This window comes from Stegodyphus dumicola, chromosome 1 (genome assembly GCF_044657685.1).
Source record: "Stegodyphus dumicola isolate Sdum_Otavi_A_Nest chromosome 1, ASM4465768v1".
In the NCBI taxonomy this organism is placed as follows: domain Eukaryota; kingdom Metazoa; phylum Arthropoda; class Arachnida; order Araneae; family Eresidae; genus Stegodyphus; species Stegodyphus dumicola.
Genome location: NC_140768.1, coordinates 151,553,147 through 151,575,825, shown reverse-complemented (window position 1 = coordinate 151,575,825; position 22,679 = coordinate 151,553,147). Strand labels below are relative to the sequence as shown.

General features: G+C 31.6%; 1 protein-coding gene across 3 annotated transcripts in view; it reads right to left on the bottom strand.

Annotated features, from left to right (window-relative positions):
* Positions 1 to 22,679, bottom strand: part of LOC118193679 (uncharacterized protein C19orf47) — a 105,241-nt gene that overhangs the window by 53,106 nt on the left and 29,456 nt on the right. For all 3 annotated transcript variants that reach the window (XM_085822106.1, XM_085822093.1, XM_085822101.1), the window contains 2 exons: positions 9,331 to 9,398; positions 7,411 to 7,597 (listed from right to left, as the gene is read on the bottom strand). In XM_085822106.1, the coding sequence (XP_085678232.1) occupies positions 7,411 to 7,597; positions 9,331 to 9,398 (255 nt within the window). The remainder of the gene's footprint in view (positions 1 to 7,410; positions 7,598 to 9,330; positions 9,399 to 22,679) is intronic.

Sequence of the window (22,679 nt, the reverse complement as noted above, 5' to 3'; positions counted from 1 at the left end):
TGGCTCTATGCCAGCTACCCGAATGACACTCACGTGATACATAAGTCGCCAAAAAAGTTATCTCTTCCGACGTCGGCGCAAAAATCGCTTTTTTTGGCGGGATCGTTGTATGAACGTCCCTGACTTTTCCAGATTTTGACAAAAATACCCCTTCGCGCCAACTGTCACGTATACGTGCCGGCAACGAACACACTTATCTACCGGCCGACACGCAGGCATGCCAGAGCATTGTTGCATTCTCTACCGACTGTCACGTATTTGTGCCAGTACCTTGGAACGTTTTTCAAACTATAATTTCTGCCACAAGATGGCACTGTATCTCCATATGATTTCAGATACATGTGCATTAGACCTTCTACTTGAAATGAGAGAAGCATGACTCACATACACGTGTTTTTGATTATATAAACCAACAGGGAACTAAATGTTTCCGAATGGCGTGATTTATGATGTCTCTTTAAATCGCACTTTATTCACACGTGGTAGTTGCTTGTTGTAAGTAGAAGTTTTATATGCGCTAAAGCGTTGAGTATTTCCGTTTACAGTTCAGTTTTTAGAAAATAATTACATTTTGTTAGACGTGAATTCTTTCTGTTTTTACCGTTTCAATGTCAAAGCGTCAAAAATGTTTAACAGAGCATGAAATAGCAGAAATGATGCAAAATATTTCAGATATTGATTCTGAAAGATTAACTGAAAGACATTTTCCAAAACTTTGTTCAGAAGAGACTGATAAGAAAATGAGACGACGATGCTTCGTTTGTTCACATTCCCGGAAAAATCCTCCAAAACGGCAAATGAGTTATTATGAGTTCAAGGAATGTAACGTAGGACTGTGTGTAGATCCCTGTTTTAAAATTTTTCATACGAAAACAGAATTTTAAGTAATATATTTAGTTTTCAGATTATAATGTTAAAAGTCATAAAATGGTGAGTAATTAAAATAAAATGTGTAAAATATGCATTTAAACAAGAAATAAGGTAATTAAAGTATATATATAAAAATATCTATAAAGCATAAGCCGTTTAAATACTCTATAGAGCATTATTAAACAATGTGTTGATACTTCGGAAATTTCATGGATTTAGGCTTAGTAGTAAAAAATCCCCCGGCCCTGGACGGTTATTCTACGCTACGAGAGTCAACAGCAAGTTGTGGGCCGCCAGATGTCGCTGCTAGTGAAAAACAGGTCTGCCCGACATCCTATATTCTCCGAGTACGGAAGTTCTAGAAAGCGCGCAAAAAAGTGTTGCCGCGTCGTCAATCAGGGTTGTGCAGTTGACGTACTAAGTAGACAACGGCTTTGTATAGGTTTTCGCCGCTAATTTTTTTCATATTTAAACAAAGAATACGGTCATAGATCTCTGAATCGGGGGCGGATTTATAGAAAATATGTTGGTGCTTTTGCTCTGTCAGAAGATGTTATCATTGCGTATTTCAGATTGCCAAAATTTACGGTTATTTTAATTTGCGATGAACTGATAGAGTATTTGGAGCCACATTCAGAAAACAAGAACGCAGTTTCTACTGAAAGAAAGGTTATTTATACTATTTCTGAAATTATAGATATAAATTGTAATTATATGCTTTAAAAATGTAGAAGATAATAAGTTTATTAAGCACATATAGACATCCGATAAGTTTCTACTCTATTTATGTACAGCAAGAATCACTTTTATTTTAAAACCTAACAGTTGAATACCTTACAAACAATACTGTACACAAAAAGGAATGTCGTTCATTATTACACGAAATTCACTCTACTGTAAAATAAAAATTAAAAAAAAAAAAAAAAAACAATTATAAAACTATAAAATAGCTTTATCATATTTTTTCAGTAGCAGTACTACTACTAGTGTGATACTTTTAAAAATAAGTTTTAGCCCAGAAGGGCTATTAACTTTTTTTCCATTTTGTAGCGTTTCACTTTTCAAATCGTTGCCACTAAATATCATCGCACTGTATTATATTTAAAGAAATTAAATAATGAGAAATCTGCATAAATGTATGAATGTTTCTCGCACTGTGATAAAACAACGGTACCTAGAGCCATGAAATTTTGAATAACGTAATCTTCCATCCTAATATAGGCATCTTGGAGGCCATAATTTTGAACTGGGAATTTGTTTTACTATCTATTTCATATTTTGTAAAGCATTTATGAGTGTTTAATTAAGAAACTGAATGATTTCAAAGCGAGCAATGGGAACATTGTACGGAAAAAAAAAAAGAGGAAAAAAAATTATCTCTAGCGCGTGAAACTTTGTATCGGAAATTCTAAAGATACGCTCTTTTTAAATTATATGATTTTAATAAATAAAGAACATGATATTTAATAAATAAAGGTGACATGCAAAAAATTAAAAAAAACCGGTCTTTTGGGAGTAATATAAAATCTGAAAAAGCTTTCAGATTTTTTTTTTTTTTGTGTGTGTGTGTGTGTGTGTGTAATTTTATTACGCTTTAAAATTGGTTTCTAAGGGAGGACTTTCTGAGGGAAACTGGCTTGTATACACATTACATATGGGTAAAGTCACGAAAACACTGATGCGGGCAGCTTGTTCGTGGGATTCGAATCTCGGACCATACTACCTGCGTTCAGCGACTCTACCGCTCGGCCACTGGTGGGCTTATTAGCAGAATTATACTGTATTATTATTTTATTATGCTATAAAGTAACAATGCTATAAGACTGAGACATATCTTTAGAATTTCCGATACATAGTTTCGCGCGCTAGAGACGAAAATGTCTTTTTTGTACTTTTTTGTTCATGGAAAAGTACTTTTGTAATCCATTAGTATTAAAAAAATCATTGTTTCTTTGCAAACTTGAAAAAAAAAAGATACTGTTCATAGCAGAGTTCTCATTTTTATATTGTAAAAGAGATATTGATTATTATTAGTTTTCTATTTAATGTGTCGAAACGCTGGTTTGACAAGGACTTCAACTGCAGAAAAATATTTAAAGAAACAGTGCGAATCTGGAAAAAAATCACCTTCAGTATATTTAAAAAACACTGATAAATTTATAAAATAATCTGAATTAATATAAAAGATTTTCTTATATGAAATTATCTAAGTGCATTTAGTTACAATATTATGAACGCGAATATTGTTTTGTGTAAAGGTAAAGAAAATATGTTTTCGTGCTAAATTAATTAATGGATTATTTATTTTGAGAGGGAAAAAAAATGCACGAAAATCCGAGTTTAAATTATCGCGAAAAGTCAAAGAAACGTTTTGTCAAAGAACGATTAATCTTAACCCGTGTTCTTCAATTTCCTATATACGTCGTACATTGATTATTTTTACTTTGGTACTTGCATTGTGAAAATAATATTACTATCTTTTAATTATTTTCACATAATAAAATCTTTTGAAAAGGAAGAATATTTTAAATAAGCAGTTTTTATATATATAAGAAATTAAAATAACAGCAATATAATGTTAAAAAAAGTATTAGTAATTGTGTGACAAAAATTACAATACGAATTAATCACACATACAGGATAAATTAGTATAATTTTGGTATATATTTTATATTGAAAAAATATTTTCTTTCATGTTAATTATAGAATAAATTATTTAAAATAAAATTGATGCGTGTGTGATAGCTGAATGCAGCAGCAATCGGCCGTACTGTAATAGCGAATGAATTTTAGTCCTTTTCCTGAAAGAAATAATTTTCATAGAAAAAGAAAATAAAAAAAAGGAAGAAATATTTTCTTTCTAATTTCTTACTTAAAGAAATATTTTTCTAATATTAACTGTAAAATAAAATGCGTGAAAACAGCTTAATGTAAGCATATTTAAAAAAAAAAAAAAAAAAAAAGAGGACTTAGTTTGCAATTAGATTGTAATGCAAGTTAATCATATTATAAATTTAAATGAATAAAATTGTTTATTTCTAAAAAGATTTGAAGTAAGCTTAATTCATTTACTCTTATCTATTTACCGTTGCTTTCATGGTATCCCATATCACTCTATATTTCTTAGTCCTAAATTCCTGCATTAACTTTCCCCTTAAAAAACGGATAACATAGCAGCATATTCTGCTGCGTGTTGGTCATAATACTGTTTTGTGCCATTTTTTTCAAACTACAAATGCAGCGCGTGGGTTAGTGAAATAATAGAAGAATATTCCTAGAACTTCAGCCAGCGCGCGCTATAAATTTCGTCACTCGTCTGTACTGCGATTGGTCTAAAGCTCCTTGAAGCCTTGTCCCCTTTCAGTAAAGTCAAATGGACCCACCCGCCCACCAACTGAGGACCACAGAATGGCTTTCTCCAGTAAGTTGTGATGGGTTGTCCATACCGGTTTTTTTGAATCAATATTGTTCGCTCAAGTTGTAGACAGATCCAGTGATCATACAATAGGCGTCCTGGAGAGACGCTCGCGGAAGACACTGCCGGCCTCCGCAATAAGCGCGCGTTTTCGCTACCCGGCTCGAAGGGGTTAAATTCCCTGACTTTTCCCTGAATATTTTGGTCAATTTTCGAATTCCCTGACTTTTTCCAGTTCTCCCGGTTTTCCAGGTAGCGTGGCAACCCTGTGTCATGTTCTAACAGTTTTAATTTTTTTTTAAATGTAAAAATTACAGTATCTTACTTTTCACACATGCCCCCAGTCCCTATACTTAGGAAAATTTTATACACAACATTAAAAATAAATAAATAAATAAATAAAAATTAAAAAAAAAATACAGAATCCGGTACAGTAAAAATTAACTAAGATATTCATTTATAAAAATATAAATATTTTCCCATATGTAATTTATTTCTTTGGTAAACACTAGCATATGAAAATTATTAGTTTTAGGATTTGATCCAGATATAAAAAAATTACCTAAGAAAACCATGTTCTAATAAGATAGATGTGGTGTTTTTTTTTTTTTTTTTTTTTTTTTTTTTTGTGCAGAACAAATTAAATCATGGTGCAATATTTGATGTTTCAGCATAGAACGATATTTAGGTTTATAAGAAATGTTACAGCTGAAAAAAATTGTTTCACATATGTATGTAGTACTGAACGGCAGAAGATCATTTTTGAAATTTGGGGAAATTCAGTTTGAGACCTCATCTAAAATTCAGTCGAGGATTTTTGTGGAAACTCAAATTTTGAGTTTGTATTATTCAAGAGCTCAAAAAATTTGTCTTGGGCATCAGCCCTATAGCAGATGATTAATCTACCAACACAAAACTGAGTTTATAGGGGTTTTAAGTGATCTCTAATAATTTTTGCAGTTAAGTTTTAGAATTTTATTCGGTTATAAAATTGTCGATAGTCGAAATATTTCGAATGAATCATTTTCCTCCCTATTGTTTCAAATGTTGATCTTTTTCACAAAATTTTATTACTCAATGTAAATATTCTCTTGAAGACTTTTTTCCTGGAACACAGAGACTGAGATCGTTTAGTTCCTCAAAAATATGTGATAAATAGCACAGTTTCGATAGCTTTTATTTTGAAAAAGAGCAGCAAGATAAGACTTGAAAATTCTATCTTTTAATAACAATAATCTTAAACTTGGCCCTCTTGACATCCATTTTATTTTGGTGTATTAATAAACTTTTGTAGTCGAGTTCATATCTTTGCAGAGATTTGAAAATAAATGGCTGTCAAGGGCACGACTTTTAATACAGTTTAAAATTTTGCTAGTATGTAAGTAAATAAGTAATATGCTTGAATTGATCTTTGCTAATTTTAAAAATTTGATTATTGATGGTATCGTTTTACAAAAGAATTTTCTTAATCTCACTATCTTACTGCAGTGAAGTATTTCAGCCATTTTTAAGAGTAGTAGGTAATCCGAAATCTTCTCCAATGGTGCATGGCTTTTTACTTTAGCACCAGATGCTAAAAATATATGAAGCATTCTTTGTTAACAGTTATAAATTTCTCAAAATTTTGTTCTTTCTGTGAAGATTTTAACAGTCATTTAAAATATTCTTTCGGTTTACTGATATATAAAAGATGCTCGTATTTAAGATGCTTTTCAATTTGGATGGTTTCATACTTTTCAAAGCTGAAACATTATTGCATTAAATACAGAAATTGTTCATTACCATCAGTTAAAAAAGTTAAATCAAATTTTAGATATGTGTATGTGATTATGGCAATGTATGGTATGTATGTGAATATGGTATGTGTATGTGATGCCTTTGTGGGAGACTTTCTAAGGGAAACTGGCTTGTATACACGTTACACATGGGGAAAACCACGAAAACACCCATGCAGCCAGCCCGTTCGCAGGATTCAAACTTCGGACCAAACTACCAGTGTTCAGCGACTTTACCGCTCGACTGCTGGTTGGCCCAAATTTTAGAAATGTCTCATCAAAATTTTCACACCTTAGATGCCCCTTTTTGATTTTTATAGAGCCTGCTTGAAGAGACTTTTTAACATTTCCATCTGTGTCATCACTTTTGTAACTCAAGTTTAACCATGGGTAAACAATACTTTTATCCAAAAATATAAATAAAATAACACCTTCATAATAATTATTTAAATTAGCAACCTCAGTGAAATAAAATAGTAAAATATTTTATTGTTCTTGTGATGTACACAGTTTTTGCAATGAAACAGAATAATGGAAGGAGGCATTTTAGTGGCATTTTTCAATATGTAAAAGATAATGAAGGGATTGCAAGTAAAGTTTCTTTAAATTAATATAGTAGAATTAATTTTTGCGACCTCCAACATTTTGCTTTATGACCCCATTTAAACTGTGGGCCCATTCGCAGCCCACAGTTTAAGAAAAATTGATCTTAAGTAATGACATTTCAGGAGAATATTGATAACACAATTTTAATGTTTGAATGCTTATAAATTACTCATGTGAAAATTCTTTCGGCATACCAATTTTAACAAAATTATAAATAAATAATGTTATATGCTAGTAAATTACAAAAAGACTATTCCTGAATGGCATTTGAGGAGGAAAAAATCCACCTCAAATTACTCTAATATATTATTAACCAATCCTTTAAAACAGAAAATGAGGTAAATATCCAAAATTTAAAATTATATATTTTAGCCCAATTTTTGTCATATGGGTGTCAAAGCTACAATTTTTTATTTTTATGATGAGAATAAATTTTTTCCTAAATTTACGTATACTGACCAGACGACCTTATTAAAAGTCAGATTTAGTTACTTTCATACAAGTATTTTTTTAATTAAAAAATATGAAAATTTGCATCATTTACTTTTTGTACTTGAAGTATATGTGACTACCAATCATTACAAAAATACAGACTGGTAAGAACCTTTTTGGACATGATGTTTACTAAATTATTTACTTAATTTTATCACTATTCTCAGCACTGATCAACTTTCATGATACATAATTTTTTAAAATATGCATTCATTCAATACTATCTTCATTAATTAAAATTAACATAATTACCAATTTTAGGTGCATTTGTAGATACTGTTCTTTTCTGACCAACAGTCATTTTCAAAACACCTTGATATGCTAATGGAGGTCCTTTTTTCTTAAGCCCATCCATTTCATTAACAACTGTTGAAGTTGGGACATCATCACGAATACTTTTGGTTGATGGTCCTAATCGTTCAAAAACCGAAGATGAAGCCTAGCGATAGAGATTAATTTATACAACGAGAAAATAAATAAAAGCATAAGATGAATTTTATAGAAAACTGAAACTTGTCTAAATATTTTGAAAGCATTAACATAGAGAAAAATACTTACCATAAAAAATAGAAAATTATACATATAAAATTTACTTTAACATATTTACAGCAGCTTTTTAGATTATGTTAAAAAGTAATGCAGAAACTATGCTTTATAACATTTATTATTACAAGGACTTCAAAAATCACAAACATGAAAGGTAAGGGCATAACACATAAGAGGGAGAGAGAAATGAAAATACCTCATTTTAATGTTTTTTACTAAAAATATAATCTGATACATCACTTTTACACTAGAGATATCAGAATAAAGTAATTATATTTGTTTAGAAATTTTTCAATCACCAATTTTATTAATATTATGCATAAATTGATCTTAAAATTTCCAAAATGTTGACAAGTCTCCATATCTGGCAGTGAACAAAAAAAATAATTCTTATACCAAAATGGGAAAAACTTGTTTTTCCATTTAATGTACAGGATGAATTAGAATAATAAGCTGAACTTGTCAAGTCTATATTTTAAGCATGTGCCTCTAATACAGATCTGAAGACAAATCACCAAACTGGTACATACATTTTTGTGCTTTACCCGCCTTAGAAAAAAATTGAAAAAGAAGAAAATGAACTTTATGCATGTGATGATGTAGTTTTTGTAGAAAGAAATTAAACCATAGTCATGGCTAAGAAAAATTGCTGTGTAGCTATGACAGAACGAAAAAACACAAATGGCTTGATAGTTAATGTGCTTTTTATTCTGAACAGGAATAATTCTTCAGAAAATAATTTTTGCTTAATTGGGTCAACATTAGGAGTGATAAATGTGCCGTATAGTTTTTCTATATATGCAGTTTACATTTTATGTAATAGAAAAAGAAGCTTAGCAAAGAAACATGACCTTCCTAGGTAGAGCAAGCAGCAAAACAGTGATGCGTAATAATTGCAGTAGTATTTTAAAGCTCAGAAAGTCTTTGTTTTAATCCTGGGCAGTGACTAGGCCAAAAGATTTCATACTGCAGTTACCGCAAAGAAAGTGTGATGTAACATGGTGCAATATGCAGCCTTGAAGAGAGGATGTATGCAATAAGAATTTGAAGGACCGTTCCAATTAAGTTTAATTTGTTTCCCTGAAAGTTTGCAGATATATGGAAAATAAAGGGTTTCTCAGGTAATAATAATTAAAAAAATCCAGTGCCCTTTAGTTTGACACTATCATTCCCCCTCCATATTGTTTAGCATTTTCCTCTATTTGAGTTTTGCTAGATTGTAATATTTTGATGATATTTTTGGTTAAGTTTCTAATTCTGAGATTGTATCATTTACTCATGAACTTTTAAGTAATACTTGCCTAATATCTATATTCTCCAAAAAAAGAACATAAAAATTAAAGCAATTTGGGGGGGGGGGCAGAGAAAGAATAGAAATGACATTTCAACCATTTGTTTTATATAAATTTAGAAAATTAATATATGCATCACTCTATAACTATTTTTGGAGTAAACATTATAAACAAATTAAGTATATAAAAGGCAGTGTTCCTTTGGATTGTAATAGGTTCTCTAACAACTAAACAGCCTAATTATACCGAAATTAACAGAAGGAAGCACAGGGAAACTATATTTATCAACAAATAAAGATACAAACCAATAATTTACAGCCAAAAAAATATTTACTTTCTTTGAGTCAGTGGAGCTGCTTACTGCACTGTCTCCAAGCCTAGTGAAAACTGAACGTTTTGAACCTAAAGGAAGACAGAAAAAATAACTCTTAATTACAAGAAATTAATACACCTCAGGTCATGAATGTAATTTGTTCCAAAGGTCAATTGCCATCCTGTATATTCATAAACAGAAACTATTTTCACATAGGAGTTAATGTAAACAGAATAATGCATTCTTGGACTATATAAATGGTTGCTTATTTATGTGTAGAAATTCATAGCACAAAACGATACCGAAAATTGTATTTGAAATAATAATAATAAAAAAATTTAAAAAAAAAAGACAAACACAAAAGTAAAATGATATTAAAAGTTTAATTTCACTGCGCCCATTCAAAGAAATGAGAGAATAAGCAGAAAGTGGCAAGAAAGTGAAAGGCAACGGATATTCCCTGGAGTTTCACTTCCATAAATACTTATAAGACATATTTGTTTTTTTGACTTTTTCTTCTGCTTTCTCTTTGAGAGCTGCTTGACAGTCACGGTGCCTCTGTTTCAATGATTTGATCTCAAATATTTTCCCAAAGTGATTTGTTTTCATAAATGTTGTTTCTGAAGTGGAACAAAGCACTGTCTTTAAAATTGCATATGCTATGGTTTGCTGCTGCATTATCCGAGATTATCATTCTATGAAAATTTGTGCTCTACTGCATTTTGTACACATTTCTCAATTGAAGAATTAGGATAATTTTCCTTTTCCCCTACCACTTCTTTTAAAAATATTTTTTCCATAACCACCTTCTTGCTGCTCAGGTAAGTTGCTCCAGCTCTTCAGAGAAGGAGCTAATTTTTTTCAACCACAAAAATTATCTCAGCATGAAAGAATTTTAAATCTTTTAAGTCAATGAATTTGCCAAAGGATACAGTATCACAGGTAATGAAAAAATCCTGAGAATTAATGTCCTTATTATTTTCTGTCTGCAGTACAATCTGGCCATAATTTCCTCAATGCAAAAAATCGCTGACTGTCAATGTGAATTAAGCAACAGAAAATATTGGGATAACGCTTCCAGAATTCTCCAAGAGTTAACTCTGGGTCAGAAATCGCCTCAAAACACACACAAAAAAAATCATTTATTGTCAATCTGAGTGTTTTTCGTTCTCTATACGCAAACACACACACAAAAAAAGTTACAGAACAGATTTGTTCCTGATCCAAGGTTTTAACTGTATTTAAAATATTTCATATATTTGAATGCTGAAAAAGTTTCAAATTGCAAATCAAAATAATTCAAAAGAAATAAAAATATATAACAGATACTAAAATAGCAATGTTAAACTATATTACTATAAGGTATATTTTATGTTAATAAGCCAATTTTTTATGATTTTAATCAATATTATAATTTTTCCTTTTCATTAGCCTTCATCAGAATGCAAATGAGGTCAAACAGCATTTAAGGGGAGGGTTTGGAATGTTTTAGAGAGCTTTTGGCAGCAATGCTTACAGCTTTATTTTCTGATGTCCAACTAACTGTGCCTGTTAATATTTCAGCGGCAGCCATTCACTACACAGCATTAAAATACATCATTAAAATTTTTAGCTAGACTAGTTAGGTCAAATTTGTATAGTCTCCGACTATGATGATACTTTTAAACTGTAAATTCAATTTTGTTGTTTTACTACCAGCAGGTGGCAGAGGTATGCATAAGCAGTGCCTTCTGTTAAAATTCAAGTTTAATAAAAAGGTTTTCCTCTGAGGTCTTGGTGAATTTACATTAGATGGAACAATAATTTGCTTGTCAGTCTAATAGGGTCTCAATATCTGATTTATTATTATACAATTAGGACCCTATAACAGAATGGCAGACAGCTACATCAGGGTTCATACACATTTCTGCACACAGAAATCAAGTACTTTTAAGGACAATTAATGAAAAAAATTAAGGACCTATAAGGAAATGGGAAGTGAATAAATACAATTAAAAATATTATTTATGCCTGAATTTTACTTTTGTAATACCATCTTAAAAATAAAATAGATCTCTAAGTACTAAGCATTATTACTAAACATGAATTAATTAACATAATTATTGATAAGTTTGAGAATAAAATAAACTTTATGCAATTTATCAAGTAGCATTAAATATTTTGGTATTTTTCCGTTTTGCCAGCGCAAATCTTGCTAAGCAGACTTTATTGGTGACAACACACAGTATACACATAAAAAATTTTAACAAATGTTAGTTCTAAGAAATTTTTATTTTGAAGGTATGAACATTTTAATATCGTTTAAAATTTTGTAAAGAGACAATAAATTTGTAAAAAAGGCATTAATTTAAGAATTTACTATGCTTTCATGGTACATCCTGATTCGCAATTTCTTATCACGTGACCCCAAGTGATCTCATCTCACGTAAACTACGCTACAAAAATCTAATTCCCTCAGTAATTATCTACATTAATTTCAAGTTAAATCTTAATTTGGAATACAAGTTTAAATGCAAGAATTATTTCAATTAGTACGAATAACTAACTCCGAAATTATGTAAGACTGCAGTGCTTTACTTCGCAAGTGCATTCTCATTAGAATTGATGAATTGAACCCTTGACTTTGCCTTTTTTTATATTTTCGCCTTCGGGTGAGTAGTGTGATTGCATCCTAAATGACTTGATTACCGCGAATGGCCTTAGGGTATAAAATTAAACTGCCTGGGTAAAAATTCTATGTAATTGTATACCAGTATCGAAAGAAAAAACATCAATCTGATAAGAAATGGCTGCAACTTGTTTTGAAAATGAGGCGTGAAACATTACCAGCGAGGATATTTTGTTTGGTATCGGTTGTACGATTTTTAGCGACTTTATCACTTGCGCCGGCAAAATGGAAATGTACCAATATTTTACACTTATAATAATTGGACATATTTGAAAGAAGGTAACTGACATTTACATTTTACTAACAGTTAGCTTTATGTTGATTTTTTTTTTTGTCTCATTTTGTCACATATTTGGTCAGTCTAGAGGTTTAGTAAATAGCAGGTAGATTTTATATCAACTGGCATAGGTTAAAATGAGAAGTAAGATCATGATCAACATGATTCATAACAAAAGACTGAATACTGTCACCGCTGCTGCTTGTCTTGAGAGAGACCTGCTGATTAGAATAAACCTGAAAGGCCTGATGTAGGCATGGTTGGCAAGTGTAATTTGTCAACCTCTCCACAATGTACCTATGAGGGTTTACTTGATCTGGTAAGGGTCATTCCCACTGGGCTTTATTTGAGGTAACGGAGACAATAGACGTAGCCGAGCCATCTCCAAAACCAGTCAGAGGGTAGCAAGTTAAAAAATCTGAACTGCAGGCATAACGGAGCTAGTCGACACAGGGAACTGACTCCGTTAGCTCAGCTAAACCCCAGTGGGAACCACCCTGTAATGTTAAATAGTCCAAAACCCCCAACAGAAGTGAAGCAAATTATTTATGGCTAAAAGTAATTACAATATCAGACAAAGGTTTAAATAAGCCTCTTATTTGAAAAGAACTTAGAACATAAAGGCATGTTCTGATGCTAACAAAATCAATTACAGCTCATGGTGATGTAATTAAACAAGAACAGTCTAATTCAAACTAAAAATGTAGACTAGTGGTCAAAGATTACACAATTTAATTTTAATTTAATCTGGATCAGTAACTCTATCATATGAGGAAACAAATGGGAAATTATAGTAAAGGCTGAAATTAAAAACAATTGGTTAGTTTACATAATAATAACTGCACATATCTTTAAAGAATAATTTTCTTTATGAATTCAGTTTCTTTCTTCAACATATTTCCTTTCCATTTTAGAATTTTTGGATTTAATTAAGGATTTCTGTTATTCTAATAAAACACTAAATGCATTTAGAATGTATAGAAAAAGTGGCTAATTTTATTTCTTTAGAAATATGAACATTCAAAAGAAATATGAAATATATATAATAAAAACTAGTTACAGAGCTGGTGGTGGCAGAATTTTTAGAATTTAATGACAGACTGAACAACAAAACCTAGAAGTTGCAAAACTTTTAGAATTTAAAGCAGGCATTGGAATCAGAATTTAGAAAGGCACTAGGCAACAGAATTTAGAATCAACAGAGATTGCATCAGGTGGGAAAATGTGTACCATCTCTGTGTATGATGCATTAAGACATATTAGATGAATCTTTTAAATTGTAAGTTTTCAATTTCTTTATTAATAAAAAAATTCCTTTCTATAATGCCTGTCTATGTGATAAGATTAGAAGCATTTTTGATATTTTCCATGCTTGTGTACAGTAAAAAATAGAGAAAATAAAGGGAAGATAAAAAGTGATGTCTAGTGAAAAGTAGAGAAATAATGGGATGTTACAAAAAAGATTCTACTATCAGAAGTAAAACGTTCAAATAACTATGTTTTCATTGTTCTTCCAGACTTCTCCAAAAAGTAAGAAACTCATTGCAAACTTTCTGTAAAATACATCCATTACGTGTTGATACCATGGAGACATTTTTCATTTTGTCACATAGTTCTCGAACATTCTACAAACGTGTGTCTATAAATATTGCCTTCAAATCCTACTAAAATTTCCAAGCTGCAATGTCTAAACCCCCCCCCAAAAAAAACTTACCCCTACCAATTCTCTAACAGCAAAAAGCCAGAAATATTTAGGGAAAAAGTGTAAAAGTGTAAAATTAATTTGATAGAGAGAAAACTGATGCATATTCTGAGAATTTATAATATTCTGAGACAATTACATGGGAAAAACTCTTACTATGAAAAATTAAAAAGAAGACTTTTTAAGTATTTACATAGCTAAATTTGCGTTTGCTAACAGCTGTTTTGTAAATTGTGCTTTTATAGCATTATACCTTGTTTATTTTTCAAATTCAAAATACTGTATAATAAGGTGCCAAAATGAAACTTTATAATATGACAGCGAAAAATAAAAATGTTTATTTATTAACATTATTTTAATGTTAATATAATTTCAATATATTACCATTATTTTAACGAAATTTATTAATGTTATGAGGTTTTAAAAAAAATCATCGAAAAATCCTCAGATCTCGGAATTAAAAATTTTCCATAGAAACTGATCTTAAAATCGCCAAATTTAGAACCATGTAATAAAAGAATTCACATTCCCAAAAGTGAAAAGTTGTTTATTAGAAAACAACTTTATTAGAAAAAATGAATTTCGATATGGTTTCACTTCTTGCTTAGAAACTCAAGTAAGCTATCATTTATATTAGAAATAGAAACAAATTATAACCCATTCAAAAGATAACCATATATGTCAGTGAATCGCTAAAAATATTCCTCCAAAATACTAATTCACATTTATAATGACAGTCGTAAAAACAGACAGAAATTTAGGATGATTAAAATTAAAGGCCTTCTGCTGATTTTGGCCAAAATTAAGGACTTTTAAGGACCAAAATTTGATTCCAAAAAATCTAAGGACTTTTAAGTACTCTTAAGGACTGTACGAACCCTGATACATGATGACATACAGAAGACATAAATGGGAAGAAAAGAAAAGCAAACGGTATTTTAGAATTCACTCTTTTCTCACATTAGTACAAACACAAATAACAACAGAAACTGTATTACTTATAATAGTTTTAATAATTGGAAGCACTGACATTACTAATTTATCGATCAACTTCAGCTTAAACAATTATAATAAATAAAACAGGGCAAAGAAAATATTTCCAAATTTAGAATTTATTTAAAATAATTCACCAGTTACTTGTTTATTGAAAATGCAAATATATGCAACACAATTATACCTTCTTAATACAACCTTCTAATGGGACTATCTCAGAAAGTGACAAGTATTTCTGAGAATATAAATAAAACATTAGAGCTGATAAAATTGATAAGTGTCTTCTAAGATGACCACTTTCTAACCTGAATATAACCTTCAAATACATAACAAGCTGAGCCCAGAAATTTCTAATTTCATCACAAAACAGTTTTAAATGAATCTACAAAGAACCAAATCTCAAATTCTTACTGTAAGAGCAAATTTCAAGTGCTGTCAGTAAATGATTCTTGAATTATTAAAGTAATCCTTTTTCTGCCTCGCATAATTTGTCATACAGACTCAATTTCACCTCTCTTCAAATAATTCATCTTATTCCTTTTTGATTGCTATATGTACACCATTTAAGTTGATTTGTTACATTCTTATTCAAGATTCAATTAGTAAAGCACTTTAGAGCTTTTGGAATTACCAAATAAATTTCAATACTAGACTTGTATAATTACTATAATAACAGCACTTAATGATTCAGAAGACTATATACACAACTCAAGAAGCAAATCTAATAAGTTCAGAATATAAGAATATTGTCAAAAGATTATGGCGATGAAATGAAAAAAATTTTTGGTAGATGCAGTCGAATACTTGAGAGAAGCAAGGAACAAATAAAATTTTTCGAAAAGGTAGTATTAACTGCTAGTATGAAAACATAAAAAATAAAATTTTAGGCCCAAACTAAAATTAAATACACAAGAGGAATCTGAAACCACAGAGAGTTTTCAAACTGAACTTGAGACAGAAACATTTTTTTTTTTTTTTTCAATGGGATACCAGTGACCTTTATATTTCAATAAATGAAAGAAAGTGTAATGAGGTAAAAATGGAGGGAAGGCGGACTCTGAACTTTCTTTAGATGAAATTTTAAAACCACAGGTTCTCATGCTGGCCCTACAACCCACTAGTGAGAAACTACAGTTCTCCTGATGGTTGGTAGTTGAACTGAAAATAGCAAAGAACACAAAGATTAACCTAATAGCAGAAAAACCTTTATAGAGTACTTATGAACAGAAATGGTATTTACATTATACATGTAAATACCATTTCATAGCATTAAATATTTTACACAAAAACATGCATGAATTCAGCCTATTCCTCACAAGCCAAAAACTGGCACTGGGGACTTTTGTTCTATACAGTCAAAAGTTGTTAATCCGGACTCGTCGGGACTTTGGCGATTCCGGATCATCATCAGTTTAAATCTGGTAAGATGGCATGCAGAAATTACAAAATTAAAAATATACCGTAATTTATGAAATAAAGAACAATTATGATCTAAAGGGTATCAAAATTTACAAAAAGAAAAAGCTTAATATTTATTTGTTTACTTTATTAAACATTTCTTTCAATGTAAGTTGTTTAAGTTTTGCTTCGTTTCATGTGATAATACTTTCTCTTTAATTCTATTAAACAGACATAATTTCTAGTTTAGTTACAAAGTTCCGCTGTTCAAGTCCTATAATTGCTATGTTGAGAATACCGACTAATTTGTCAGTCGAAATTTTTTCGTTTTCAATAACCTCTGGGTAACTTTCTTCACTATCGGAAGCGAATTATAATGACGAGGAACTTGATTTAAATCATATCAAAGACGGAGTACATCGAGATGAAATACTACACTTAGTAAGGAATTATAAGCAGAATAAAATAAAAACATCTGCCCTGAAGATAAGGAAAGTGCTGACAGATCAACTTCCAATTCACTGCGCGCCACGGCGTGAAACTGATAAACAGATTTCGGATTTTGAAACATACTTTCGCTTTGTAGATCCTTTACATATTAGTAAATATATATCGGAAATTCTATTTGACATAATCGAAAGTTCAAGCTTACTTTTATAAAATTGCTCTAACAGTCTGCAAAAAATAATAAGCCGGATCCAATTCAAAGATTAACGAATAACGCAATCTGCAACATTAACTGAATTAGATAATATTAGCTTAGGCGTGAACGCGACGCATGCGCAGAAAGTTTTTAGCTTTGAGGTCCGGATTATGGGTGTCCGAATTAACGACTTTTGACTGTACTACATTTTTTTTTTTTTTTTTTTTTTAAATGCAAAACACATTATTAACAGCTTTGGGAGTTTGATTTTTCAAAGCATACTTTTGCAATTTACTTTCAAAATTCAGCTGTAAATTATGAATATAGATAACAATTAATCACAAACTTTTCTAAATATACTCATGAATAAGGCAGCAACAAATGGAAACTACCTAACCAAAGATAAGAATTTAGAGAAGGGGTTCCCAAAGTGGCGCCATAAGGTGCTCCTGTTAACTCTATTACAGAATGTAAATTCCAATTGCGTGTGTAGGAAACCGAAAACACCGCTTTCCTCTTCAGACATATATTCAGTACTCTTCATTCATTTATTCAGTATACATACAGACTTCGGGTTGGGTTTGGCAATGTGGAATTCTTTGCTAGCTGATGCAAGAGATTTCCAGAAGCCCGAATTCGGCCATCGCATCGACAGGATTTGTCTTGAGCTTTCATCACGATCATCACATGCTATGGTGACCCATTGCATTACCCACAGGGAAGCATTTGCATGCAGGGTTTGTACACATTTCTGCACAAGGAAATTAAGTACTTTTAAGGACCATCAATGAAAAAATTAAGGACCTATGAACAAATGGGAACCGAATAAATTCAATTAAAAATATTATATCTATGCCTGAACGGAGTACGATGCATTATTATTAAACATAACTTAATTAACATAATTATTAATATGTTTGAGAATAAAATTAATTTTATGAAATTTACCAAGTAGCATTAAATATTTTACACTCATAGTAACTGGATATATTTGAAAGAAGATAAGTGACATTTCAGTTATGTTTTACTAACAGCTTTTTTTTTTAATGTCTCATTTTGTCACATGCTTGCTCAGTCTAGCGGTTTAGTAAACAGTAAGTAGATTTTATGTCAAGCAGCACAGGTTAAAACGAGCATTAAAATCATAATCAGCATGATTCACAACAAAAGACTGGCTTTTGTCACCGCTCCTGCTTGCCTATAGAGAGACCTGCTGATCAGAACAAACCTGAAAGGCCTGATGTAGGCACAGTTAGCAAGTTTTGAAAGTTAGCTGACTTCTGTCTGATGCTGTTAGTGTCGTAACTTCACGTAGAGTTCCAGAGGTTGTAACTCCCTTAACTTCCTTATATACTTCAAGGTTCTATTAAGCCACTAAAGCATTAGCGGTGATAAGTTGTTTTGCATTAAGTCTCACTAGATGCAAAGAATAAGTTTTACATGAATTTTTATATTTTTGTGTGTTACCTTGTGACCACGTGCCGATGTTGAGCGCGGGATCGAATTTGCTGTCCTTTCCGTTCAGCCGGCAGCTATCAGTCAGCGGCAATATTGCGATCAAACGGTGCAATATTGCCGACTTCAATTATTCATAAATTATACCAAAAGGAAGGAGATGCACATAAAGTCCGAAAGTACTGTTAGAAATGTTATGATGACAATTCAAAACTATTTGGATGCAAGATAGTCAAAAATGTTACCAAAATAGTTGTTTCGTATTGTAATATGTGTAAAGCTAAGCCGTATTTTTGTTTAGAATGTTTGAATAAATTTCATTAAAACTACATTTGATCACATTTCATTGACGCTACACTTATTCTTTAACTTTAATACCAACCAGCCAAACGAAAATTCCAGTGCCAGTTCCCAGGGACCGACACTGGCTCAGCGTGTTAACAAAAGGCAAAAACTTGCTTTAATATAGAGCAGTGGTTCTTAACCGGAGGTGCGGGAATGTATTTTTGGGGGTGCGGGAGAAGCCCCTACCTAACCATAAAAATTATTAAATATCATTTATTAAATTTCTTATAATATAATATTTGAAATCTGCAATAGTGTTCCCAATATTGAAGCTCATAAAAATTAGTAGCACCTAGCTCACTGATCGGCAAAAGACACAGGAAAGAGCCAGTGCCGATGGGCGTATACACTACGCTATGAAAAGGCATGAAACGCTACAAACGAATGCGAACAGGCAGCTAGGTGACGGAGAAAAGAAAAAAACTTTGTGGAATACAAGCGGAGAACGTTATCCCAGCTTGCACATGCGCCGAGTTCAATATGTGCTACTCCAATGGAATCTACAGATTCACAGATTTGTATCTGCATCTACTGCGCCTGTGTTAGGTTTAGTCAAGCCGAGTCAACTATTGTGTCTGCGACATGTGTATTGCATATTCTGATTTGTCCAGAAACCTCTTGAGACTAATACATTCTTAATTGCTCGTTCAAGCCGAATAGCATTCAGTGATATTACAAACGTAAGAACATTATATATATTATATTACATTATTTCTAAATAATTAAAACGATTACAGGAACCCCACCATGTCAAAAAAAGACAATGGAACGATAAGTATGCCGGTTATGGATTTACCTGCACAACCGAAAAAGATGGCACACAACGACCGCAATGCATCTCGTGTTCCAAAATATTTTCAAACAGCAATCTCAAACCATCAAAGTTATGAGAGCATTTCAACAATCTGCATGGTGGCGAAAAAGCGCATAGCATGAACAGCTTGAAGTCAAAGAAGGCTCGGTTTGATACCAGTGGAACTATCCTAAAATTGTGCGGACCAGCACAATTCAAAAACCTTTATTAGAAGCGTCATATCAAGTGGTATATTTATGTGAAAAAAAAAAAAAGAAGAAGAAGAAACCTCACATGATCGTTGAAGAGTTAATTAAACCTTCAGCTTTAATTATTGCTAAAACAGTTTTAGATTCGGAAGCACGTAAAAAAATCCAACAGATTCCATTATCGAATGATATTATACGATCACAAATGCAAAACCTCAGTGAAGATATTTTAATGCAAGTAATTGAAGACTTAAAAATCAGTCCACTAAAAATAAGCATGCAACTGGATGAGTCAACTAATGTTGATAATTGTAGCCAACTTTTGGTATTTGTCAGGTATGTGAAAGAAAAAGAGGTGATAGAAGAATTTCTATTTTGTGAGCCACTGGAGGTGAATACGAGAGGAATTGATGTTTTCAATCACATCAATGATTTTTTTACTAAATATCCATTACCAATGAATGTGATTGGCTCAATATGTACTGATGGAGCCCCAGCAATGTTAGGCAAAAATTCAGGATTTTTTTCACACATGAAAAGAGAATTACCGGAAGTTATAATAACGCACTACATGTAGCATCGTCATGCACTTGCGTCGAAAGCATTGCCAGAAAGTTTAAAACAACATCTAACTACAGCAGTAAATGTAGTAAAATACATCCGAGGGCGAGCGCTTGATCATCGCATTTTTCGTGCATTTTGCGAAGAAATCGGTGCTGATCGTACCGTGCTACTATATCACACCGAAATACGATGGTTATCTAAGGGTCACATGCTTAACAGAGTGTTTGAATTGCATGAGGAAATTATTCAATTACTGACTAGTCAAAACTGTTATTTAGTAAAAGATTTTGAGAGTAATGATGCAATGCTGAGGCTGGCCTACTTAGTAGACATGTTTAGCCATTTAAATGAATTGAATCCATCAATGCAAGGATTTGGTATAAATATAATAATATCTAGTGAAAAATTATCTTTATTTATCACAAAATTAGAAATTTGGATACGTTGAGTAGAAAAGGGGAATTTTGCAAACTTTCCCTTGCTTGATTCTGTTATTGCGAAAAATGAAAAGAATACAATTATACCTGACATTGTAATACATTTGAGACGATTGAGCGAATCATTCAACGGATATTTTTCTACCGGAAATATTACCAAAACTCAGAGATGGATACTGGATCTATTTCTATTTGACTTAAACTTGATGGATGATAGTGATCTCAAAAAAAGATCAACTTATTGAAATGCGAGCAAGTGGACATGTTCAAATGGAATTCGAACAATTAGAATTGCAACAATTCTGGTGTTCACAGTTGCAACGTTATCTAGAGTTGGCAAACAGAGCACTGCAGTTACTCTTGCCCTTTGCTACCACCTACTTGTGCGAAATGGGATTTTCATCGCTTTTGCATATAAAAACTAAAGCGATAAATCGCTTAAATGCAAGTGAAGACTTACACGTATGTCTTTCAAAAAAGGAACCTCGCTTCGCCAGTATAATAATGAACAAACAACAACAGACTAGTCATTAATAAAAATAATATTGTTTTGTATTTATATAAAATGTATAATGTTTTTCAATAAACAATAAGTTTCACAAAAAAATTTATTTTCTAGACTAAAAAAAATTAAAACATATTTTTCAATGGGATGCGGAGATATATTTTCAGATTCAATGGGGTGCGACTCGCTAGAAAGGTTAAGAAACACTGATATAGAGAGATAATTTTTAAGAGAATGCATTCAGTTATAATTAAATTAGGTACAGTCAAAAGTCGTTAATTCGGACACCCATAATCCGGAATGATCTATAATCCGGACCTGAAAGTTAAAATCTTTCTGCGCATGCGCCACGTTGACGCATGCGCGTAGGTGTTTACGCACAAGACTTTTACAACTGCGCATATGCGTCTGCGCAAGCGCAGAATACGTTTTCGCGTGCGCGTTTAATGTATAACGGACGGTATAAGCTAAAATTATCTATTTCAGTCAATGTTGATGATTGCGTTGTTCCTTAATCTTCGAATTGGATCTGGCTCATTATTTTTTTGCAGACTGTAAGAGCAATTTTATAAAAGTAAGCTTGAACTTTCGATTATGTCAAATAGAATTTCTGATGCTGGAGCTCCCAAAGGATCTAGAAAACGAAAGTATGTTTCGATGTCCATCAAACAAAAAGTGGAATTGCTACAAAAAATGGATAAAGGCATATCCTTTGTTTATCTAACCGTTCCGAAATCTGTTTATCAATTTCACGCTGCTCTGCGGGTGGGTGGGGGGGGGGACGTCGCGGCGCGCAACGAACTGGAAGTTCATCTGTCAGCATTATCGTTATCTTCAGGGCAGATGTTTTTATTTTATTCGGCTTATAATTCCTTACTAAATGTAGTATTTCATCACGATGTACTCCGTCTTTGATATGATTTAAATGAAATTCCTCGTCATTATAAATATCACGAATACAAATCAAATAGTTTTATGGTTGAAATTTTCTAATTTCGGCTATGCTTAATGTATAATGAAGTAATGTTAATAAAGTAAACAAAGAAATATTCTTTTTTTTTTTTTTTTTTTTTTTTGTAAATTTTGATACCCTTTAGATCATAATTGCTCATTATTTTATAAATTACGGTTTCATATTTTTAATTTTATAATTTCTGCATGCCATCTTACCAGATTTAAACTGATGATCTATAATCCGGAAAAATCGATAATCCGGAATCGCTGAAGTCCCGACAAGTCCGGATTAAAGACTTTTGACTGTATTAGATAACCTTAGTCATTATGGATTTATATAGCCACTATTAAATTAAATTTATTTTTTAATAATATTTGTTAAAAAAACCCTATTAATATCACAATCTCATAAAATTTCACAGTTTAA